Here is a 24,139-nt window from a genome sequence, read left to right on the forward strand (position 1 = left end):
CCTGGAATTCCTTTTACTTTGCTGTGTTGGCTGTCCTGTTTTCTGACACTATGAATTCCTTTCTGGCTTATTCATGGATTATAATACAGTACATGTCCTCCCACAGCTTTCTGAGAGAGGGAGTATGGGACATGAATTTTGAGACTCTAAGTTCAAAATATATCAGTGGTGCCTTTGCACTTGATTAATAATTAGGCTGGGCATAAAACTTCAGGTTGAAAATCACTTTCTCTCATGTGCCATTGTCCCTCACCTTCCACTGAACATTCCATTATCTTTTAGCTTCCAAATGAGCTAGAAGTTGCTGCTGAGGGGCAGTATCTCTGACTTCCAATTTTTGTCTACATGATCCGTTTTGATCCTTCACTCTACTCCATGCTTAACCCAAGCTCTAATTCTAAATGTTCTGAAATTTCATGATAATGTTTCTCAGTGCTGATGACTCAAAAGATCCTTTTATTTTCCTTTTTCTTTTGAGACAGAATCTCGCTTGTCGCCCAGGCTAGAGTGCAGTGTTGTATTCACGGCTCTCTGCACCTTTGAACTCCCAGGCTCAAAGGACCCTTTCACCTCAGCCATCTGAGTAGCTGCGACTACAGGCACACACCACTACACCCAGCTGATTTTTAAATTGTATTGTAGAGATAGGATCTCACTTTGTTGCCCAGGCTGGTCTCAAACTCCTGAGTTCAAGGGATCCTCTTGACTCAGCCTCCCAAAGTGCTAGGATTACAGGCGTGAGCCACCATGCCCAACGAAAAGATCCTTTTAATCTGGAAATACATACACAGTACTGCATTTCTGGGGCAATTTTTTTTAAATTATTTATTAATTTCTTCTTCTCCATGTATTTCCTTTTTCTGGAACATCTATTAGTTGGATATTACATTTCCTGCATGAACTGCACTCACTTTGCTATTTTCTTTTTTGTTGTTCATTTTTATACTACTTTTCTGGGAAATGGTCTCAAATTTATCTTCTAACTTTTCCACTGAATTTATTTTAATTTTTATTTATTTATGTGTTTATTTTTGAGACAGGGTCCCACTCTGTCACCCAGGCTGGAGTGCAGTGGTGCAATCACGGCTCACTGCAGCTTCGACTTCCCAGGCTCAGATGATCTCCCACCTCGGCCTCCTAAGTAGCTGGGACTACAGGCATGCAACGCCAAGCCCAGCTAATTTTTTTGTATTTTTTGTAAAGACAGGGTATCACCACGTTGCCCAAGCTAATCTTGAACTCCTGGGCTCAAGCGATCAGCCTCGGCCTCCCAAAGTGCTGAGATTACAGGCGTGAGCCACTGTACCCAGCCACCCCTGAATTTATTCTGATTATTTTTATTTTCTAGTCTTCTCACTTTCTAATCTATAGTCTATTTTTTAAGCATTCTTAATTTTTAAATTGACAGATAATATTCTATGTATTCAGTGTGTACAACATATTCTGAAGTGGATATACACTGTAGAATGACTAAATTAATATATACATTACCTCACATGGTTATTATTTGTGTGGTGAGAACACTTAATATCCACTCTCTTAGCATTTTTCAAGAATACAACATACTAACTATAGTCACCAATGTTATACAATAGATGTCCTGAAGATATCTCAGTCTTTTTATAGTATCCAGTTCTTTAAAGGTAGTAATTATATCTTTAAAAACACTGTTTTTATGATTCCTGCATTGCTTCTTTTTTCTTCTTTTTCTTTAGGTCTTAAATATTTGATGATCTTTAATTATCCATTTATAATTAACAGTCACTAACACACTGAATGCAAGCTCAGTGTGCAATGCGTGAAGCATTTTGAATAGTGGACCTCACTATAGAGGCGTGGCCAGTCATTTCACTTTTCAGTATCCTTAGGTTCTCTTTGGTTACTCAGTTTTGACGAAAAGAAATTCCAGTCTTCTGTTTGCAGATTATAAATCTGACGACCAGACTTTCACTTAATCCCCATTATTAGTGCAGCATCTCACCAGACTCTGATTTGTTTCTGGTCTTCCAGAATCCAGAACTTCTCTGGCTCAGCCTCTCCAGAGAGCAAGCTTCAATCCGGTCTTCTGTCAGAGGAAGATAAGGGTAACTATGGGGCTACATGGAATAAGGAAGATCTGGGGGTAGATCTATTATCCCTTATACACATGTTCAAACAATCCTGTCTTTAGTTCTTTCTCACTCCTACAGATTATACCTGATACATCTAATTCCTGAGTCTTTCAGAAGTTAATTACAGGGGTTTTACTTGTTTCCTATTGGCTTTCCCTATTGCAGGCACTTAAGAGTTTTACTTCTTTCATTTTCCAACCTTCGAAATTGTATTGATAGCTCTCATTTACTGCAGTCTCTTCTTCCATTCTTTTAGTCCTTGCAGGCTGCCATGATTTTTTCTTATTTGTTGTACTTTTAAAGAGGTTTCAGGAGAGATTAGTGCATGTATTTGAACTACCATTTTTTGGGTTTTGTTTTGTTTTTGTTTTTTCAGGACAGGGTCTTGCTCTGTCACCCAGTCTAGAGTGCAGTGGCACAATCATAGCACACCACAGCCTCAAACTCCTGGGCTCAGGCAATCCCCCCCAACCAGCTTCCCCAGTATCTGGGACTACAGGCACATGCCCACCACACCCAGCTAATTTTTTTATCTTTTTGTAGAGCTATGTTGCCCAGGCTGGTCCCAAACTCCTGGCCTCGAGCAAAAACCTCGGCTTCCCAGAGTGCTGGGATTATAGGCGTGAGCGACCACGCATGGCCTCAAACTGTCATCTTTAATGAGGAGTGTCAGTGTCATCTATCATATGGCCACCATCCTGCTTAACTAAAACATTATAAATACAGCTGAAGTAGTCTCTGTGCTTCTGATTAGCCTTTTTTATTCTCTAAATACAAAACCATGCTATCTTCAAACAGTGATTTTTGTTCACTCTAATATTAATTTTTAAAAATAAAACACACAAAAAAGAAAAGATAATATTAATTAATATTAATTAGAATGTTTTGCTCATCTTAGCAAATGTATCTCAAACAGTATGCTAAAGAGTAGTAAAAGGGGCCAGGCGTGGTGGCTCACGCCTGTAATCCCAGCACTTTGGGAGGCCGAGGCAGGCAGATCATGAAATCAAGAGATCGAGCCATCCTGGCCAACATGGTGAAACCCCACCTCTACCAAAAATACAAAAATTAGCTGGGCATGGTGGCGTGCGCCTGTAATCCCAGCCACTCGGGAGGCTGAGGCAGAAGAATCACTTGAACCTGGGAGGCGGAAGTTGCTGTGAGCACTGCACTCCAGCCTGGGCAACAGAGCAGGACTCTGTCTCCAAAAAAAAAAAAAAAAAAAAAAAAAAGATTAGTAAAAGGGGAGATTCTTATTTTAGGCTTATTTTGGAGGACTAAGTTACGCTCCATCACTGAAAATAATATTAGACATTAGATTTAATATATTCTCTCAATTAAAAAATTTTAGGGCTGGGTGTGGTGGCTTACATCTGTAATCCCAGCACTTTGGGAGGCCAGGGAGGGAGAACTGCTTAAGCCCAGGAGTTCAAGACCAGCCTAGGCAATGTGGTGAGACCTTGTCTCTACAAAATATAAAATATTTTTTAAAAATTTAGAAAACAATTTTAATTGTGAATATGTATACATTTACATTTTTGGTGTACTATATTATGATTTTTCCTACTTTTATCTATTGGTATAATTTTTAAAGTAGCTTTATTGAGGTATAATTTACATACTATTAAACTAAACTATTTTTACAGATTTAGTAAATAATTTAGATTTTTAGTAAATTTGTAGAGTTGTACAATCATTATCACACTCAAGTTTTAGAACATTTCCATCACCTCAAAAAGTTCCTTTCTGCCTGTTTGCAGGAAAGCCCTGTTCCCCTCAATCCATAGGCAACCTTTGATCTGTTTTCTATTTCTATAGATTTCTAGAAATTTCATATAAACAATCACACAATATGTTGTACTTAGCATGACATTTTTTATATTCATCCATGATGCAGTATGTATTAACAGTTTTTATTGCTGAATTGTATTTCATTGTATGACTATAACACATTTGTTTATACCAATTGATTCACCAGTTGATGGACACGTGGGTTTTTCCTACTTCTGGCTATTAAGAATAGTGCTGCTATGAACATTTGCATGTATTTATGTTTTCACTTCTCTTGGATAGAAAATGTTAAATATAGTAGATACCCTAAATATAGGTAGATACCCTAGGAGTGGAAATGTTGGGTCATGTGAGAAGTACATATTTAACATTTTTAAAACCACCGAACTATTTTCCATCTTCCATGCCCAACAGCAGTGTAGAAGAGTTGTAGTTCCTCCATCACCTTGCCAACATTTGGTATTGTCAATCTTTTTAATTTTGTTCTAACAGATGTATTAGAAATGTAGTAATGTAAATCTTCCAACACTATTATTTTTAAATTTGTTTTGAATATTCTACATCCTTTGTATTACATACATATATTTGAGAATTAGCTCATCAATCTCTACCAAAAACAAACTTCTGCTGGAATTTTGAAGGGATTACATTGAATATATAGATACATTTGGAGAAAACTGACATTTTAACAATATTGAATCTTCCAGATCATGAACATGAAATGCTATTCCATTTATTTAGACCTTCTTTAATTTCTCTAAGCAATGTTTTATAGTTGTCCATGTATGAATCTTATACTTTTTATGTCATTCCTAAGTGTTTTATTCTTTGTTGCTATTATAAAATTGTTTTCTTAATTTTATTTTTGAATTACTCATTGTTGGTATATAGAAATACAACTGATTTTTGTGTACTGATCTTGTATTTGAAGACCTTGCCACATTCATTTGTTACTGTAATTTTTTTTTTTTTTTTTTTTTTTTTATGAGACGGAGTCTCGCTCTGTCGTCCAGGCTGGAGTGCAGTGGCGCGATCTCGGCTCACTGCAAGCTCCGCCTCCCCGGGTTCACGCCATTCTCCTGTCTCAGCCTCCTCAGTAGCTGGGACTACAGGCGCCTGCAACCACGCCTGGCTAATTTTTGTATTTTTAGTAGAGATGGGGTTTCACCGTGTTAGCCAGGATGGTCTCGATCTCCTGACCTCGTGATCCACCCGCCTTGGCCTCCCAAAGTGCTGAGATTACAGGCGTGAGCCACTGCGCCCAGCCTACTGTCATTTTTTACATATATTCTTAGGATTTTCTAAATATGGGATTATGCTGTCATGAGTAAAGGCAGTTTTCATATTCCTTTCCATCTCAATGCCTTTCATCTCTTTTCCTTTGCTTATTACATTGGCTGGGACTCCCAGTACAATGTTAACTAAAAATAGTAAGAGCAGATATCCCTGCTTTGTTCCTGATTTTAGGGGAAAACATTCAGTCTTAACCATTAAGTGTGAAGTTTGTTGCAGGCTTTTCCTAGACAACCTTTACTATGTTGAAGAAGTTCCCCTAAGAACCTAGTTTATTATTAATAGGCATTGAATTTTGTTAAATGCTCTTTCTGTATTTACTGAGAAGATCATATGATTGTCCTTTATCCTATTAATATGGTATATTACATTACTTTGTTTTCAAATTAATGCATTCCCGGGATAACTCCCACTTGGTCATAGTAGATAAGCCATTTTATGTGTTGTAGAATTGGTTTTGTTAATATCTTGTTAAAGATTTTCACACATACATTCATAACGAATGTTCTTATGATGTCTTTGTCTGGTTTAGGTTTCAGGGTAATACTAGTCTCATAGAATGAGCTGAGAAGTATATTTCCTTCTCTATTTTCTGAAAAAGTTTGTGTAGAATTAGTGTATTTGTTCTTGACCTAATTAACTGCTACTCATGCTTCAGATCTCATTTTAATCAATTCCTTAGCAAAAGCTTATCTGACCTTCTTAATTAGGTTCTTCTTTTTTTTTTTTATTTTTGAGACGGAGTCTCGCTCTTGTTGCCCAGGCTGGAGTGCAATGCACGATCTCAGCTCACTGCAACCTCTGCCTCCCACACTCAAGCGATTCTCCTGCCTCAGCCCCCTGAGTAGGTAGGACTACAGGTGCGTGTCACCATGCCCAGCTAATTTTTGTATTTTTAGCAGAGAAGGGGTTTCACCATGTTGCCCAGGCTAGTCTTGAACTCCTGAGCTCATGCAATCTGCCTGCCTCGGCCTCCCTGCTAGGATTACAGGCATCAGCCACCATGCCCAGCCTTTTTTTTTTTTTTTAAAGGCAGGGTCTCTGTCATCTTGACCTCCAGGCTTAAGCAATCCTCTCACCTCAGTCTCCTGAGTAGCTGGGACCACAGACAGATGCCATCATGGCCAGCTAACTTATTTTTTGTAGAGACAGAGTCTCCCTATGTTGCCCGGGCTAGTGTCAAATCCCTGGCCTCAAACGATCCTCCCACTTTGGCCTCCCAAAGTGCTAGGATTACAGGCATGAGCCACCATGCCCAGCAAGTAGGCTCATTTATTTCCCTTATTATAAGTATAGTAGCTTGTAAACAGACCTCTTCTCAGTATTTGCCACAAAGTAATTTGCATTTATTAGAAGGATTCTTTTTATTATTCTCACCCACTTTGTCATAAATTCCATGAAAATAAAAATATTAAATATGGCTGGGCAGAGTGTCTCACGCCTATAATCTCGGCACTTTGAGAGGACAAGGTGGAAGCATTGCTTGAGCTCAGGAATTCGAGACCAGCCTGGACAACATGGCAAGACCTTGTCTCTACAAAAAATTTAAAAATTATCCAAACCTGTTGGTGCATGCCTGTGGTCCCAGTTACTCAGGAGGCTAAGGTGGGAGAATCACTTGAGCCCAGGAGATTGAGGCTGCAGTGAGCTGTGTTCATGCCACTGCACTCCAACTTGGGCAACAGGGCCAGACCCTGTCTCAAAAAAAAAAAAAATGATTGAATGTTTTTACTTACCATTACGTAGGCATAGCTAGTGTCTGCCACATTGTAGGTAAGCAGTCAACAAATATTTGTTAAATAAATACGTAATGGATGCTTTCATTTTATTTTTGGTATTTCTTTCCCTGTTTTACTTTGGTTGATTACATTTTCTTTCTCTAGATTCTTCAATATTAATATGATTCATTGTAAACCTTCCTAGTCAAACTAGACATTTTTTGTTAATATAGACATTGAGAATAATAAGTACTACTCTGGAAATATTCCATAGATTTTATTATAATGTCTATATTTTTATTTCTATCTTTCAAAAACACAGATATGATGTGACTCCTCTACTCAAAAACCATTAAAACCTTTCAATTTTCTACAGAATAGTATCTAAAGTTCTTAGTAAAGCAGTCAAGTAACCTTCAAATAGATTTATGGCCTATCACTCCATCTATGTACCTTATTGGGCTACTTACTTGCTCTTCCTCTAAACAAGTCTTATACTTCTGTTTGTTAATATTTTTCTCTTGTGCTCAGCACCCAACAAAATGCCTTAAACATTGTAGTTCAATAAATGCTTATTGAAGAGTTCATACCATTTTTCATGATCCAAGTTAAGATTTTTAAAATGTATCTTTCATAATTCTGAATTATACTTTTAAATATATAATTTTAAATTATATAACAGTACTGTGATATGAGGTTAATATTTTTATTTTAAAATTTTTTTGCTTTATTTGTTCTTTTATTTTTTGTTTTTATTTTTTGTTTTCAAAAAATTGTATTTGTGTTAATGTATTTTTAAATTTAGCATTAATTTTTTTGTATGCTATACTTTGGTCATTTTTTGTTTAAGACTTAAGCATATTAAAAAGATATCTGGGCTTTTCTCCCATCACTATCAGACTGTGAAACCCATGAAGGCAACAATCACATCTATCTTTTTCACTGTATTCTCAGCACCTAGTACAAGAGTGGCACATTAGCTGAGTAGTTTTTTTTTCAGCTTTCTACTATCACACTGAAAGCTCAGTAAATGTTTATAGTTATTTTACATTTCATTCTTTCCACCGCCGCTAAATTTAAAAGCATACATTAAGGCGTGGTTAGGTAGATTACCCTATGAGAGAACGAGTAAAAAATATGCATGATGGATAGGGTTCAATTAACTATAGCAACAGATAGAGTTCCTAGTATGAATCAAGATGTTCTAAGAGTAGGAAACAAACACACTTCCTACCCTTAGGCCTATGAACACACACAGGTTAACAAATAACTTTGATATCATGCACTAAAAGGAAGGTATGTATTAAATGACATGGAAAAGAGTGAAGGAAATCAGGCAGGGCGCGGTGGCTCATGCCTCATGCCTATAATCCCAGCACTTTGGGAGGCTGAGGCGGGTGGATCACGAGGTCAGGAGATCGAGACCATCCTGGCTAACATGGTGAAACCCCGTCTCTACTAAAAAAAAAGTACAAAAAATTAGCCGGGCGTGGTGGCGGGCCCCTGTAGTCCCAACTACTCGGGAGGCTGAGGCAGGAGAATGGTGTGAACCCAGGAGGCGGAGCTGGCAGTGAGCCGAGATCGCTCCACTGCACTCCAACCAGGGTGACAGAGCGAGACTCTGTCTCAAAAAAAAAAAAAAGGGTGAAGGAAATCTTTAAATTGGCTAGGGGAAGAAGGTTAGATAACAAGGCTAGAGATCACAAAACAAGATCAAACTCCACTTCTATGCTGTTTCCATTACACCATACTTACTATCAGTGATGTTTAGCAGCTCACAAAAAAATAACAGGACAGGCTTTAGAGAATCACAAAATAAAATCTGGAGACTTATTCATCCTAACCCCATCTCCCACTAATATAAATAATCAAGGACTATACCAAATTGTGAAAAGTTAGTCGGCTACTTGTTGTTCAAGTAGCTTTCTATTGATTGGCCTATTTAACAGAACAGATAATATTAAGTTGTATTCACCCAGTTTTTTTAAGTATTAATGAAGGGTCTGCTGCAATACTTTTTGAAAGGTAATGCAAAAACAAGAATCAGCTGGCATTTATCAGCACTTTGCAAGGAAGTGAGGCACTGAATCCATAAGATTTAAGTAAGTATTAAAGTCGCAGAGAGTTATATTCTTTTGAGGGCCAAGGATTGTTCTTTAGGCTTTTCCACATCTCAAGACTATCCAATTACATTTGGTTACCAAGCAACCATTCCATGATGAATTTGTACCAGCATCCCCAAATGGCTTAACCCCACAACTCTGACTTTGGAATATCAGAAGATAATTTAACCCTCTCCTCCCCTATTATAAGTTAATAAACTGGCATTCTGAATTATATAACAGTTTTTGGTCACTTGGTTAGTATAAAATAAGAATCCTCTCAGTTCTAAGAGCTGTGTAGAAAAAAGTTTAAGAACCTGAAAAACTTAAAACCATACTCTAGGCCGGGCGCGGTGGCTCACGCCTGTAATCCCAGCACTTTGGGAGTCGGAGGTGGGCAGGTCACAAGGTCAGGAGATCGAGACCATCCTGGCTAACACAGTGAAACCCCGTCTCTACTAAAAATACAAAAAATTAGCCGGGCGTGGTGGCGGGCGCCTGTAGTCCCAGCTACTCTGGAGGTTGAGGCAGGAAAATGGCTTGAACCCAGGAGGCGGAGCTTGCAGTGGGCCAAGATCACGCCACTGCACTCCAGCCTGGACGACAGAGTGAGACTCTGTCTCAAAAACAAAACAAAACAAAAAAACAAATAAAAACACATACTCTAAGCCAGTGATTGAATAAAATGGGGGACCATAGGCTGGATTCAGGCCACAAATGGATTTTATTTGGCTTGCAGAGGAGGAGGAGGAAGAGAAGGAAGAGTCTCTTAAAAATCCGACACAAAATGCACAATATATTTCATATAAAAATGTGTATTTCCAGCTTCTCTTGAAAAATCTGAAACTCTGGCAATATTTGGACCTGCACTGCCAAGTGGTAAAAACTAGCCAGAGCTAAGTAACCCCAGCCCTATTTATATGGGACATTTGCTCTCTAATTCATCATAGAACAACTCACTCCTTTCTGTTTTCCTGATAGTGAGGCCAAAAATCAAGTGTCACTTCTCATTATGCTTGCACTGCTTTTCTTATAACCTTCAAAGATTAAAGAATGCCATACTGGTAGTTAAATGCAGAGTTTACCAGGTAAGTACAATTCCACTCTTCATATTAATGCAGTGAAACATAGGCGGAAACAAAGAAACCAATTTACCTTAATCTGAGTCTGTTCGATTGACTTTTCCCATATCTGCTGATCGTAGGCTCCAATCTGAAAGAGGGAGTAGTCTATTAGTTAAACGATGCAAAGGAAATCCTTACATTATTAAGTCAAGCCTCATAAAAGTCATGAGCCTATTAAGTATCAATATGCTATGTGGAAAATATGCTTCTCAAGAGTTAGAATAAATCAATACTTCGAAGGACTGTTTCCTTCAAAAATCTAAAATAGCTTGACCTAAAAGTAAGTTCAAAAGCAATGCCCAAAATATTTCAAATTAATATTACCTTAAAAGATATTTCCACTTCTTGGGCGGGCATGGTGGCTCACGCCTGTAGTTTGAGACCAGCCTGACCAACATGGTGAAACCCCGTCTCTACTAAAAATACAAAAAATTAGCCAGGTGTGGTGGTGGGCGCCTGTGATCCCAGCTACTCCAGAGGCTGAGCCCGGGAGGCGGAGCTTGCAGTGAGCCGAGGTCGCGCCATTGCCCTCCAGCCTGGGCAAGAAAAGCGAAACTCCGTCTCAAAAAAAAAAAAAAAAAAAAAAAAAAAAAAAAAAAAAAAAAATCCACTTCTTAAGGAAAAGAGCACTAGAAAAACTAGAGAGGAATAAAAGATAAGGAACAGCTCAATAAGATTGTTGATAGTATCAATCTGAGCTGTGCAGATACAGGTTTCATGTCTTTTTTGTTTTTAAGCAGTTTGATCAGAAGCAAACTTTCAAAGCATTGCGGTGGCATTGTGTATGCAGCCTGAAGGAGGTGGCTTGTAAACCTTATTCTGGGACCTGGAACCGGGTTTAAAAGACATAATGACCTTGTACATCTTTTTTTTTTTTTCATTTATGTTGAAGTATTCATGAACACCTGGCACTACTAAACTCGGGGGAAAGTAACATTATATTATTTGTGGGAGCTTTTTGCAGGAAGAATGCTTTACAAATAAAAATATATATATATATATATATATATTACCTTCTTTTGGTACCACGATATAGCATCTCTCTCATTTGAGGCCATCTGTGTCTCCAGCCAGAAAATGGGATTTCACTGAAAATGAAGGAAAACCAATCGGTGAGTCCAGCTGCTGAAGGTTACTCTCCCAGTTTGGGTAGGACGCGAAAACCGCTTCTCTCAGCCTCTCCATGAGCTGCTCTTTCTCCAGCTGTTTGCCAGGGAAAACACAACAAACAAACAAAAAAAAACTGGCGCAGCGGCGACCGGAGAAGCCTCTGCAATATATCGGGCGAGCGTGTTCGTGGGTGCGGGGGAGGGGCAGGGGCCGCCGCTGGAGTCGCCCGGCACCCGCCTCCTTCGCTCGCCGGCGTCCGGCTCTCACCTAGTGCCCGTTGCCCCGCGGGCCGGCGCCCGGGACCTTCGTCCTCAGTGCCCGGGGTCCCACCGTGAGGCCGGGGGCGAGGCGGCGGGCCAGGCAGGCCGCATCTTCCCCTCTAGGCGGAGACGCCGGAGAGGCCGTTACCATGGAGACCGCGGAGGCCGCCCCAGCTTCGGAGGCAGCCGGCCGCCCAGCGCCCTGAGGGCGGCAAATCGATCGCCGGTCCGAGGCCGCCTACAGGGTCACGGACTGACCAGAAAATAAGCAGAGAATGAACTGGAAAATGAGGGGGATTAAAAGTGAAGGCCTCCAGTCGCCACGGCGACAGCAAAAGGCTTTGTGCCCAGCTGGAAAAGACAGGTGCAAAGGCCCCGGACCCCGAGAGCCCGGGAGCCCAGGAGGAGGAGGCGGCGGCGGCGCTCGTCTTCTGCGGGCCGCGCCGGGATGCAGTGACTCAGCCGTCTGAGATCTGGGCTAGAGCCGCTCAGCCGACCACCGGGCAGCAGCCTTCGGCTTCCGCTTTCCGGCCTTCGCCGCCGAGGTGGCTCCGCCCCTGGCCCGGGGCCTTCCCGCCCAGCCTCGGTCCAGGCTCCGGGTCCGAGGGCCTGGGGAGTCGCGCGGCGATCGATGGCCAAGAGCAGCTCCCTCAGATCACCCTTCAGGCCTCAGCTTAAAAGTCACTTCCTCACAAACGACTCTCCCATCCAGCGGTCTAAAGGAGGTCGGTCCTGATACTCTAGTAGCTCACGTCTTTGTGGCACTCATTTTCGTGTTTCATGGCTTAATCTCTGTTCCCCAGTGGGCTGTGGGCTCCATGAGGTCAGAGACTGAGGCCTGGCACAAGCCTGGCGCTTAGGTTCCCAATGTTTGTTGAGCGAACGAATCAATGTTTGCGTGAATTTACGCTGCCCTGGGAGGAAGGGCCAGGCTGCGGCTTAGTGACTCCCTTCCTCTCCCGCCCCTCAGCAGCTCTGGGTCTGGAGCTTTCTAGTGCTCAAAGGTGTAGGGGGAAAACAGGAACAAGTATTGGGCAGTCACAGCTTTTTCCAAATTAGGGTAAAGTTAGGTGGCGGCAGGAACAGGTTAATTAGGGCCGATAGAGGTCAGGAGAAAGGAAAGAAAGGTTGAACCCTCAAGTGAATATTTAAGGATACGTTAAAAGGATTTTTAGGCTGCTTTTTTTTTTTTTTTTTTTTTTTTGGCCATTAATGGAACACTGTCCCCTTACAGCCATTCTCTCCACCTTATTTGAAGCCGTGTTCTTGCTAGCCCACAGCGTGTAGCATCTGGGTCAGAGAAAGCTAATGACAGATGATAGCTTCACTTAAGAAAGCCTAAGAGGCGCTGTACTCAATGTTTTGCAGACATTATTTCTTCTTATCTATTGAGTGGGCACCAGGTGGAAGTTATCCCATTTCACGGATGAGGAAAATCGACTAAGCTAAAATAACTCCCACAGGACTAAGTTTTACAAATTACTTCACCCAGCCTGGGCGCAGTGGCTCACGCCTGCAATCTGGGCGCTTTGGGAGGCCTGAGGCGGAAATGTAGCTTGAGCACAGGAGTTTGAGACCAGCCTTAGCAACATGGCCAGACCCCGTCTCTTAAAAAAAAAAATTAGCCGGGGGTGGTGGCGCGCACCTGTAGTCCCAGCTACTTCGAAGACTGAGGCGGGAGGATCGTCTGAGTCCACGAGTTCGAGGCTGTAGTGAGCTATGATTGCACCACTGCACTTCGGCCTAGGCAACAGAGACCTGTCTCAAATAAAGTAAAAATTATTTTACCCTTATTTTTATATTGCACACATTGGCAGTGGTTTCCTTCTGCTTTTGCTCCTTGACAGCTTTTCCTTTCCTTAGTGCTAAACATTACAATTCTGTTGAGCTTCAAGACAAATGGCCAACTTGAAAAAAGAGATAAATGACAAGTGAAAAACGTCGAATTTTGCACACGTAAATATTTAACCTCAATTACATTAATAGCAAAAGTACTTTACTTCACTGGCACACAGAAGATTTTCAGGGAGTGTCTGGAGGAACTGAATCAGGTAAGAAGTATTAGAGAATAGTGGTAAGTAGCAAACCATTTTTCAGGTGCCCTGTTGGAAACTATTCAGTGCTTCCTGCGGCTACCAGCGAACAAGGTCTGAATCCTTGCTCCCAACCAATAATCTGTGATCTTAAGCAATTTATTCAACTAACAAGCCTGTTTTCTCACCTGTATTATGGAGATAGTCACCTTCTTAAGGATGTGAGGATTAAATGAGAAACCCTCATATAAACTGCCTGGCCCATGGCAGTTACTCAAAAAATGTGAAGTCCCTTTCTTTTCCTTTCCTAGACAGAACCAAAGGCTATCAGTGCTTAGGACAGGTACCTCAATTAAAGATAACTTCACACAAAAACTGATGAGGAAAGAAATCCATTTTGTTGTGTCACATTAATACATCAATGACATAAAAGTCTATACGCCATCTTCATTAATACTCAATGCACTTTCAAGAAAATCCACATCACCAGAATAAAAATTTAAGACTGTCCTCTTTTAAGTAGATACACACCAATTTAAGCAATTAAGAGGCATTAACTACAACAAATGTCAAGTGTATTTTTTCTTCTTCCCCCAAACTAATTGCATCTCAATATGGATGGAATTTTCCCCAGACATCTTTAGGAAAGAAGTCATAAGATTTTCTAAAAATTTTTTTTGAAGTAGTAGGGGATACAGTAGGTGAGGGATTCGTCCTCTAAAAACAGGTTCCAGGTATTTAGAACTCACATATGCTATGCATTTTGTGATGAAACACCAGTAAAGGACAAATCAGACTTTTTATTAAAAAAATACTTTACAGGAAAAAAAAAAAAACTATGCATTCCATTGTCCTATTTTACAAAGAAATAGCTTAACAATTTAACACACTTAGACAGCTACAAAAAAGCACTGTGTTAAAAGGATTATTCACACAAATTTAGATTTAAGACTATTCATTAAAAACCTTTTTAAAACACTCGTTAATGTCAATAAACAAACTAAGGCCACACAACGCAAATAGTCCGCCAGGCAAATATACATTTCATCTATATGCAAAGACCTCTTAGATAAATAAAAGCCACAGGAAAAAAAGTCTTAGCTGCCAATCAAAATGGAGTTTACTCACAGAAAACACTATTACATGAAAATTTACAACATGTGATAGTAGTACATAAGTATTTCTTTAGAGAGAATTGAAAAGTGCTATATTTTAAGAGACAGTGGTCTCAACTACATGCACAAGTGGATCCTAAAAAATGTATGAAGAAAATGGAAGGCCATAATATTTATGGAGAGATACTTGCTTTTAAAGCAACAAACTTTCAAGACAAGGATAGGTCCCTTACGTGCTAAAGAAAAACATTTGTACTGTGCATTTCCTCTACTTGCATGGCCAATAAATACAGCTACGACCTGTTTGAAAAACAAAACAGCACAGATGTGAACCTCTGGCATGTGCTAGCTAGTGAAAGGTTCTTTTTTAAAAACCTGTAGCAATGATAAAACAGATTAGAAAGATACAAAATTATCCTAAAGGCATAAATGCAAATAAATTTTTTATGGCAAATACAGATGAAAATATAATGGGCTAATTTATTAATGATTAAGAATATATTCACTAAGCGTTTTCATGGATTTGGGAGTCCTGTTCCTATATTAGCTTTCATTCTAGACAATTAATATTTATATAGGGAAAGGCAATAAGCAAGTTTTTTCCAGTCATTAAGTGTGACTTTTATGCCTAGTAAGACTGATGCAAGACATCTTTTCCCAAAGTTTAGTAAACAACTTTAATAAGCTCCTTTTTCCCCCTACAAGAGCTTGTAATATTAGTCAACTGGTATTCCAACTGTCTCTTAAGGGGAAAGGGCACTTTTCAAAAGTCTTTCACTAAAAAATAATAAAAGTACCAGTTAAACAAATTCTAAGTACTGAATAAGCAAATTAAAGGTACAATTAAACCTAGGAACCAATTTTTAGAGTTAAAACTTTGGAGGAGAGAACATACTATATAGGTTTTTTTTATTATTGCTTTATGAATTTGGGTTACCGCTTTGAATCATCATCCTACTCCTAGCATATCTTGGTATAGAGAATTACTTCTGGGGCAAGAGGAAGACTTTTATGCTTTTTAATGAATACCATGAAATTATTCTACTTTACTAAGTTTGAAATATTCATTTATTGGGTCCTTTCCATAAGCACATTTAAAAACCATCCCTCTCCTCCACAAAATATTAAAACTTATAGCCACATTGTGCAAGTAATCTCAAGAGCTGGCACAACGGATAATATACCAAAAAGGAAGATCAGCTTAAATTTCAGTTACAACTTCACTGCCATCACTACTTTAACAAATCAGAAGACGCCAGATTGCTCCATGCCTCACTCCACCAAACCAAATAATTTAATGATTTAGAAAAATTGCAATCATTTGTATCACTAAACTAGGATACAGCTTTGAAAGCAGTAAAAAACGCAAAACTTCTGCTTTTATACTCATCAGTCTTTAAAGCATGCTATTAAAATCTAATACTCACATAGGACATTCAGTTTTCAGATACGTTACTAGCTAAATGTTTCTCTTCATTCTATTGCAATTCTAACATACAATGAATTTATTAGTACATGTTTTAAACATTTTTATTGTACTCTTTTAATGTGTTTATATTGGAGGTGAGGGTAGAATGTTTTATAAAAGGAAAATGGGTATTTGCTTTTGATTGTAGGTCTTTGCAGATCCGCTGGTTCCTGAGTGATAATACACAGTGCTGGCTGTCAGGAGACAGTCTCCTTGTTTATTAGCAATGACCAGCTTGGATGACAGATGGCATCTGCTGGATGGCAAGTGGGAGATGGGGAAATCGGATCTTGGAAGACAAGAAAAAATTAAAAAAAAAAAAATGTTTGCTTTAACAGCCTTCTCTTCATGATTATTTTTAAAAGCAAATGTTGCCTGAGAAGAATTTTACTTTGCACAGCCTGGTAAAGCTCTTCTGGACAGAAAAATAAAAACAAGAAATAACCCAAACCCACACACTTTGTGATTAAACCCCTCCCCAACAAAATAACAAAAAACACCCTCAAAGGCAGGTCCCGTTAAAAACTAGTCTGGATAAACTGGAATTTACCCTAGAATTTATACCCAAGATTTAAAAACACCCCTGCAATAATCACATTACCTTTCATACCATTCTAATTACCTTATTTACAAAGATAACTAAAGCCAACATCACTTCCAATTCATAAATGGTTTACATTGAAATGTATCCCTATTTGTCTTCATCCTTTGTAACAGAGAATACATACATATACATATATATAAGGAATAATACAGATTCTAACTAATCACTGCAGTATTTGCTGATGGTTACTTTTCTATCGGTTTACACAGTGACCTCTATACTTTGCTAATATGCATTTAACTACACAACAATATTGCACAAAGTAATATTTATATAAGATTTAACCTATTTCAGAATATTTTAGAGAAAATTCATATTTGATATTTCAAAAGATGCAGCTAAGTTTTCATGGTGACAGACATAATAAAGCAGCATCTTGTATTTTTTTTTTTTGCCTATGTTAATGTAAATATTTCAAATCTTACCATCCAGGAAAAAAAAAATCTCCAAATTGCACTGTAACCAGGGAGATATAAGAATCTGGTCTTAGGTGTGGGGAGTACTCTTCCATTAATAAACAAAAGGCCTACTGTATTATTAACTAAGAGAAAGTATAATGTGAATCATGTTAACATTCTAAAATAACAGAAAGTTAGGACCATACTAGCAATGTGAACTGTGCCTGTTTGAAAAGAAAATTTAAATACTCAGGCACTAAGCATTAGCCTACCTGAAACTCTAGGATGAAGTCTAGTGCTGTATTCTTTCTTAGAAAATAGCAACACAGAGTAATAGTAAATAAACCCAGGTATTCACCAGTTAAAACTGTGAATTGAAGTGTCTCAGTAGTAGATATTTATCATGAAGAGGTTGATGCCAAGTGACAAGAATAGTTTATCATAAGATTGATGCTCAAAATATGGCAGCCTCATCAGAAAGACTATTATTATTCTCTAAGTTTAATAGTTGTGATCAGTTTAGGAAGCAAAATTATCCCCACAAAATGTGAGGATGCCAGGAAGCAGAACAATAGAGTATCATGTCAACATTATCTCTTTTACCCAAAATATCTTCAACAGTTAGCATATATTCTAGAAGAGATTAATGAGCCATGGATAATGAATGACCAAGGACTATTCATCTTTAGATTTTTTTTTAATTGAAATATCCACTGGGCTTTAAATAACAGATACAAAAAAAAGACAGTTTGGATCAGAAAGTGCTGTGCTTTCTCTTTTGTTAAGAAACCAGAGAGCCACTGAAATTTCCTTGGAAACTACTTGTTATTTGTGGTTAGAACTAAATAACTTACTTGCCCATGTACCAGATGCAGAAATTCTTTCCTGCAACCTATGCCATTTTCACTGTAGAAATTGAACCTGTGCCATAAAGACACAAGTACTAAACCATAAATCTTATTTATCCATAAAAACAGCAAATATGGCAAGAGACAAGGCAAGATAAAATTAAGGGAAGTGAATAATTTACCAAACAAGAATCTGTTATTCCAGAGAATTCTCATTTTGATTTGAAGAAGAGATTGAATTGTTACCTCACACCTTAAAACAGAAAGTAGCAGCAGACCCACTATTACATACTGTACTAACGGGATAAGATACAACTCTTAACTTTGCATAATCTGTGTAAAAAAGATATGCTTGACATTTGTGGAATGTCATTTCTCTTTATAGAATTATAGGCAAGATTTCTCCAATAAAACTTAACTTAAGCCAGTTATAAAACTATAACTTCACATCAAAATTTAAAAAAGTTAAAAAATGTGTTTGAATATGTACATATCACACAGAAGTGGTTGAATGTTCTTGCAGATTGTGTTGCTGGTCAGAGTCCAGTCTACTTTCCACTTTTAAAACTGGAATAGGCTGAGTCTTCTGATCTTGCTGTAGATTAAGTTCTGATGCAGGTGGGAAAGATGATGAAGCAGTTGTCAACAGCTGAATCTCTGTGCATGCTTCTTCAGATTCAGTTTTTATCCTCACACATTGGGAGTCAACTTCTAATTCTCGCTTTCCAGTTAAACCACAGTCCATGTTAGAATTGCTTTCTGTGTTTTGAGTGGCTTCCACAACAGGGTGGTACTGTTTAAGCCTTATATGCCAGGCTAAGCTGCACACCGCCGAAACTGTTTTGAACTGATGAATGACATTTCTAGGGATGAAGTAGATATCATTGTCGCAAAGCTGAATTCTAGCATAACGAATGCCTTCCCGCCTCATTTGGTTTAGTTTAGCTTCATCTACCCACTGTACGCACTGAAGAAAGAAAAAAGTTACGTGAGACTTTAAAATATGTAATAATTTAGTCAAGTGAAATATTATAATTAGCAAAGGAAAACAGTAGAAACAAAATGTGTTATAACAATAATCAAATTAAAATTAAGCAACACTAAATGATAGGTAACTCTCTAAAAATTCTTGTAATGCCTGGGAAATTATTTTCCTCCTATTTTACTACCTCTTTAGTAACAAAGTATAGGTTAAAATCAAAATGGCTTAGAGAATCATTTAAGTATTTCAAAGTACAGCTAAGTATCAATATTCTTTACCACACATAAAGGCAACATGTTTTCTTTTCTTTTAGTGTGTCTTTCAGCCTTTTGCAGTTGAGGGGACACAGTGCAATGGGGTTAACAAGTGAGACAGCTCATGGCCATAACTGAGCCGCCTGGGACCTCTAACCATCCCAGGCCCACCTGGTATCCCAAAGATTGAAAGGATTTCAAGCATTCTGCTAGGGAAGCTCTGTTTAAATGATTTTCAGCACCACCCCCACCCCAGTCTTTAACAGTAATAAAATTAAACTCACTATCCCACATATCAGACTGTAAGATAAAATTCAAAATAAAATGGGTATAGATATTTACTTCTAATATCGCAAATGGTGATAAAACATAAGTTATTACCTGGGAAACTGGAGGTTCATGAAGATCTAACTGAAGTCTTTGTACAACATCAGTAAAATCCTCAGCATGAAAACAAATCACATCTTTGGTTATGCGAGGTTGGTCACTCCTAAGATTAACAAAATTAAGTTTCAGAGACAAACATCTCACAATGAAAAATGATGACAAATTTCAGTTCTTTTGTTCTTGGAAATGCTTCTACCAGCAGAGAAATAGATGCATAGTTTCTAAGGACTAGGTATACAATTTTTTTTTTAATTTGAAAAAAACTAAAGCTTAAAAAGCCATAAAAATCAGATTTGCTGTTGTAAAATTAAAACAAAAATGGCTAAAAAGAATAGTTTTATTCTAAACTAGTTGCATTTGCAGTCCTCTCGCCACTTTGTATCTCCATGTCCTGAGCTTTGTTAAAACTGGGCCCCAACAGAATATAAAACGGTTTAGCCACTATGGACAACAGTCTGGTAGTTTCTCAAAACATTACAAATAAACTACCATATAATCCAGCAACTTCACTCCTGGGTGTATAGCCAAAATAATTGAATGCAGGGACATGAAGAGATATTTATACACCCATGTTCACACCAGCATTCTTCACAAAAGCCAAAAGGTAGAAGCAACCCAAGTGTCCACTGATGGATAAACTGATTAACAACATATGGTATATACATACAATGAATTATTATTCAGCCTAAAAAGGGAAGGAGATTCTGACCCTTGCTACAACACGGATGAACCCTGAGGACAATGCTAAGAGAAATAAGCCAGTCACAAAAAGATAAACACTATATGATTCCATCTATATGAAATATGTAAAGTAGTCAAATTCATAGAAACAAAGTAGAATGATGGTTACCAGAGCCTGGGGATGAGAGTAAAAGAGGAATTGTTGTTCAGTGAGTATAGAGTTACAGCCTTGCAAGATGAAAAGGTTCTGGAGCTCTGTTTCGTAACAATGTAAAGATGCTTAACTCTACCAAATGTACATTTAAAAATGGTTAAGATGGCAAACTTTATGTGTATTTTACCACAATTTAAAAAACTGGTCCTAAACCTTTTAAATAGAGTCCACATTGTCTTATACAATATTAACCAACCTTGCAGTTGAGTTCAATTAACTCACCATTCACCAAATTGTACAGCTTTCAAAACTCCAACAGCAGCCGTACTCTGCCAGTCAAACCCCTGACCGACATGATCAGCATGAGCTCTAGTCCTATCTTCAAAGAGAACTTCACGGGGTTCACTGGTCCGAGGTAGGTACTGGAGATTTTTTATTTCATTCATTGATCTAGAGTTGATTTGGTTGTTAAAGGGTAAAGCAAGGAAGAAAGAGACCCAAAAAAAATGAATTAATAGCAGTAAGGCAAAAAAAGTCTGCTAAAATACCAGATTTAAATAAGATGAGGACTGAGAAGGGTTCAATGATTATGATCATTAGCATTTAACACACTATATTATAATGCTTAATGTAATTACCTTCCTCTCCCTGTGTGCCATAATAAAGCTGAAAATATATCTTAGATTAGGCTCAAATGTAGTGCTTCTGTTCTAGCAACAGAAAATGAAAGTCAAAGTTTAAGGCTTCTTTACCCTCATTCATCTTATTTCCAACTCTCAAAATATGCTACTAGTGAGGCTGCCCTCACACAGTTAACAAAAATTCTGGATGGAAATATAGCTATAATTAAGCATTAATCAGGCTGCACTTAGACCCACTTTCTTATAACTAAAAGTCAGGTAACACTAGATATTGACCATTTGCATCCCCGTTGTTCCTACAGATAGAATTTCTTGAAGTGGGAAAACCTTTTTGTGAAAAAAAAAAATTTTTTTTTTTAAAAGAATTCTAGTGTTAGCATCATAAGGCTTTTGTTTAAGATAGAATCTCTGATGTTAAGAATGGCTTAAGCAGATCCTGAATTCTGGCAAAACAGCTGCTGCCAACCAATTTAAAGACCCCCACAGAAAAACCTAATCAGCATGATAATAGTTTATTCATCTCTTTGTCCATGACTTCACTTTGTACTCTCGGACCAATAAACATCTCCACACATCAGCCCATTCCAAAACCTTTAAAAACCCTCACCCCCAAACTCCTCAGGGAGACAGATTTGAGATTTCCTCCCATCTCCTCCTTTAGTGGCCCTACAATTAAACTTTCTCTGTTGCAATCTGCTGTTTTGGTGTACTGACTTGCCATGTGCATCAGGCAATGACCCTATTATAGTTAAACTAGAGTTCTGATTCAAGATTGCAAACCAGGCATCCATGTTATCTCCTTCTACATTAAAATGAAAGTAAAAGTCTTCAAACCAATAATAGGGGAAGTGGGGATTAGATGGGAGAATGGATTAGAGTACAGATGAAACAGAATTAGCCATGAGTTGACAGCTGTTGATTGTATATTAAACACACAGCAGTTTATTATATTGTTTTCTGCTTTTTTATGTGCTCAAGAATTTCTAAATATAATAATCTAAAGATGATAGTGAATAAGAAGCAACAAAGGAAATGAATTAATGAATGAGCAATATCAACAAACTTTTGCAAGATGGAAAATGATCCTAGTACCTGAGACTAATAAAACTGTGCAGAGAAAGCCACAGGCATAGAATACACAAGAAGGGATCAGCAGCCAAAAAGGCAGCAGACCTGCCCAACAGACCTTGGAAAAGCCTGAGTCCAAAAAGAAGCCAGGCATAATAATGATGAACAGAAATGAAGTGAGGCTGAGAAAAGGGGAATTAAAGTGAAATTCTGCAAATAAACACATCATCCCTGCAGGTAGAAATGTAGACACACATTTAGCCCCACATGGAGTAGACTATGGCTACCCACCCAGCATCCATTCCTCCCCTTTAATTCCCTGACAGAACCCTAATTTTCATTAGGCATCTCATTCTGCCCTGTATGTGACCTCATTCACAAGCTCCAGAGTTAATTTCTGATGAGTACTGGTAAATTATGGTAAGCTCATTTCCCCTGACAGTGACTGATTTAGGAATAGACATGAACTGATTCTGTCTAATAGTATGAAAGGAAATATGCTGAAGAGACTTCTGGGAAGTTTCCTAGCTCCCAAGAAAGAAGTACAAGAAAAGATACTATCTTCTTCTATTAGATATAGCCAAATCAAGATGTGATGTCTAGAACTGCCTCAGCCATCTAGCAACTATAAAGGGAGCTAGTGTAAGTAAATAGCCTAAGCCAAGAGAATGTTAGAACAGAGAAAAGGAAAGAATCTGGTCCCTTGATAACAGCACTGACACACTGACCATATGGTGCCTAGAACCAACCACTCTGGACTTCTCGATATACAAGACAGACATTTTATTTTATAAACAAGTTTGAACCAAAATTTTTGTTGCTTATAGCCAAAAACATCCTGATAAACTTTCAGCCAGAAAAACTGCACATTCTCTAAACACATGGAAATTGCCACAAAAATAGAACATAATCCTCTGAAATTTGGGCACGTCATTTAGTGTCCATTTCTATGCCTGTTCACTCTAAGTTGACAACTGACAATTGTCTACCTGTTGACAAGACTCACCAAAATATAAATAGAACTCACAATAGACCCAATGCTTTATTTTAACATATGAATGGGTCAACCGAGAATCACCAGCTTCTGAAGATAGCAGCCTGACAGAGAAAAACCAAAATGAACAATGCTAAAATTTTAAAACACCAAAGAAAGGTTAGAAGACAAAAGTCCAGTAAATGTCTCCGAATCAAAAGCAAAAAGATAATAGGAAATATGAGGACCATCAAACCAGGAGCTCTATTATTCAACCAATAGTAGTTTCAGAAAGAAATAAAAGAAAATGAAGAAGAAATTACCAAACCAATTAAGTAAGAAAAATTATCAGAAAGGAAAGGAGACATGAATCTTTCAATTTAAGGTGACTACTAAACAACAAAAAGTATAATTAAAAAATAAGAATGAAAGACTCAAGACATATCATTGTGAAATTTCAGACTGCTGATGATAGAGGATGCTATAAGCTTGCAGACAAGAAAAAAATAGGATACCTACAAAAGAATAAAAATTACACTAGCATTAGGACTTCTCATAAATAATATTAGATGCCAGAAGACAATAGAGCACTGCTAAAAACACTAAGAGACAACACAACTTCTGGACTTCAGCTAAATTATAAATCATGTTTATTAACAGAAAAAGAAATTTTCAGACATATAATAACTCAGAATACCTCCTTTTTCTTAGACTATTCCTTGAGAATGTGTTTAAGCAAGAGAAGGAAATAAATCTAGGAAAACAACAACCATAGGTTAATGCAGAAAAGCATTAAATAGGAAGTCCTAGGTGGATAACTGAAATAAGCCTTCTATAGGCAGAACACAGAGTTCCAAAAGATATCCACATAAAAAAACTGATATGTTACAGCAGACAGTATGAAAAAAATTCTAAAAGGCATGAGGATATGATAAAAGAACAGAATGCTAGGTAACTACCAACACCAATGCCCTCTCAAAAAAAAAAAAAAGGTTATAAAAGAAAGCCATGGTCAAACAGATGA

General features: G+C 38.1%; 2 protein-coding genes across 11 annotated transcripts in view; both read right to left on the reverse strand.

Moving 5' to 3' along the window:
* PHTF1 (putative homeodomain transcription factor 1) overlaps nt 1–11,984 on the reverse strand; it is a 62,931-nt gene extending 50,947 nt beyond the window's left edge. For 2 of the 10 annotated variants that reach the window (XM_034930361.3, XM_055114124.2), the window contains exons 1-3: nt 11,153–11,550; nt 10,171–10,227; nt 1,982–2,065 (exon numbers count right to left, since the gene is read on the reverse strand). Coding sequence is in view for 5 of the 10 variants with exons in the window: in XM_024925987.4 (XP_024781755.4) it covers nt 10,171–10,227; nt 11,153–11,197 (102 nt within the window). In the remaining 5 variants the exon portion in view is untranslated. Of the gene's footprint in view, nt 1–1,491; nt 2,066–10,170; nt 10,228–11,152 lie in introns of all 10 variants that reach the window. The other 8 variants (XR_004664616.3, XM_034930374.3, XM_024925987.4 and 5 more) reach the window with 7 other exon arrangements.
* A 2,338-nt stretch (nt 11,985–14,322) lies between these two features.
* The window catches only part of RSBN1 (round spermatid basic protein 1), a 50,677-nt gene continuing 40,860 nt past the window's right edge, over nt 14,323–24,139 (reverse strand). Inside the window, exons 5-7 of the mRNA XM_003805662.7 lie at nt 20,716–20,883; nt 19,593–19,701; nt 14,323–18,942 (exon numbers count right to left, since the gene is read on the reverse strand). Coding sequence (XP_003805710.1) covers nt 18,469–18,942; nt 19,593–19,701; nt 20,716–20,883 — 751 coding nt within the window. The 3' untranslated portion in view covers nt 14,323–18,468. The remainder of the gene's footprint in view (nt 18,943–19,592; nt 19,702–20,715; nt 20,884–24,139) is intronic.

Source organism: Pan paniscus, chromosome 1, assembly GCF_029289425.2.
Source record: "Pan paniscus chromosome 1, NHGRI_mPanPan1-v2.0_pri, whole genome shotgun sequence".
In the NCBI taxonomy this organism is placed as follows: domain Eukaryota; kingdom Metazoa; phylum Chordata; class Mammalia; order Primates; family Hominidae; genus Pan; species Pan paniscus.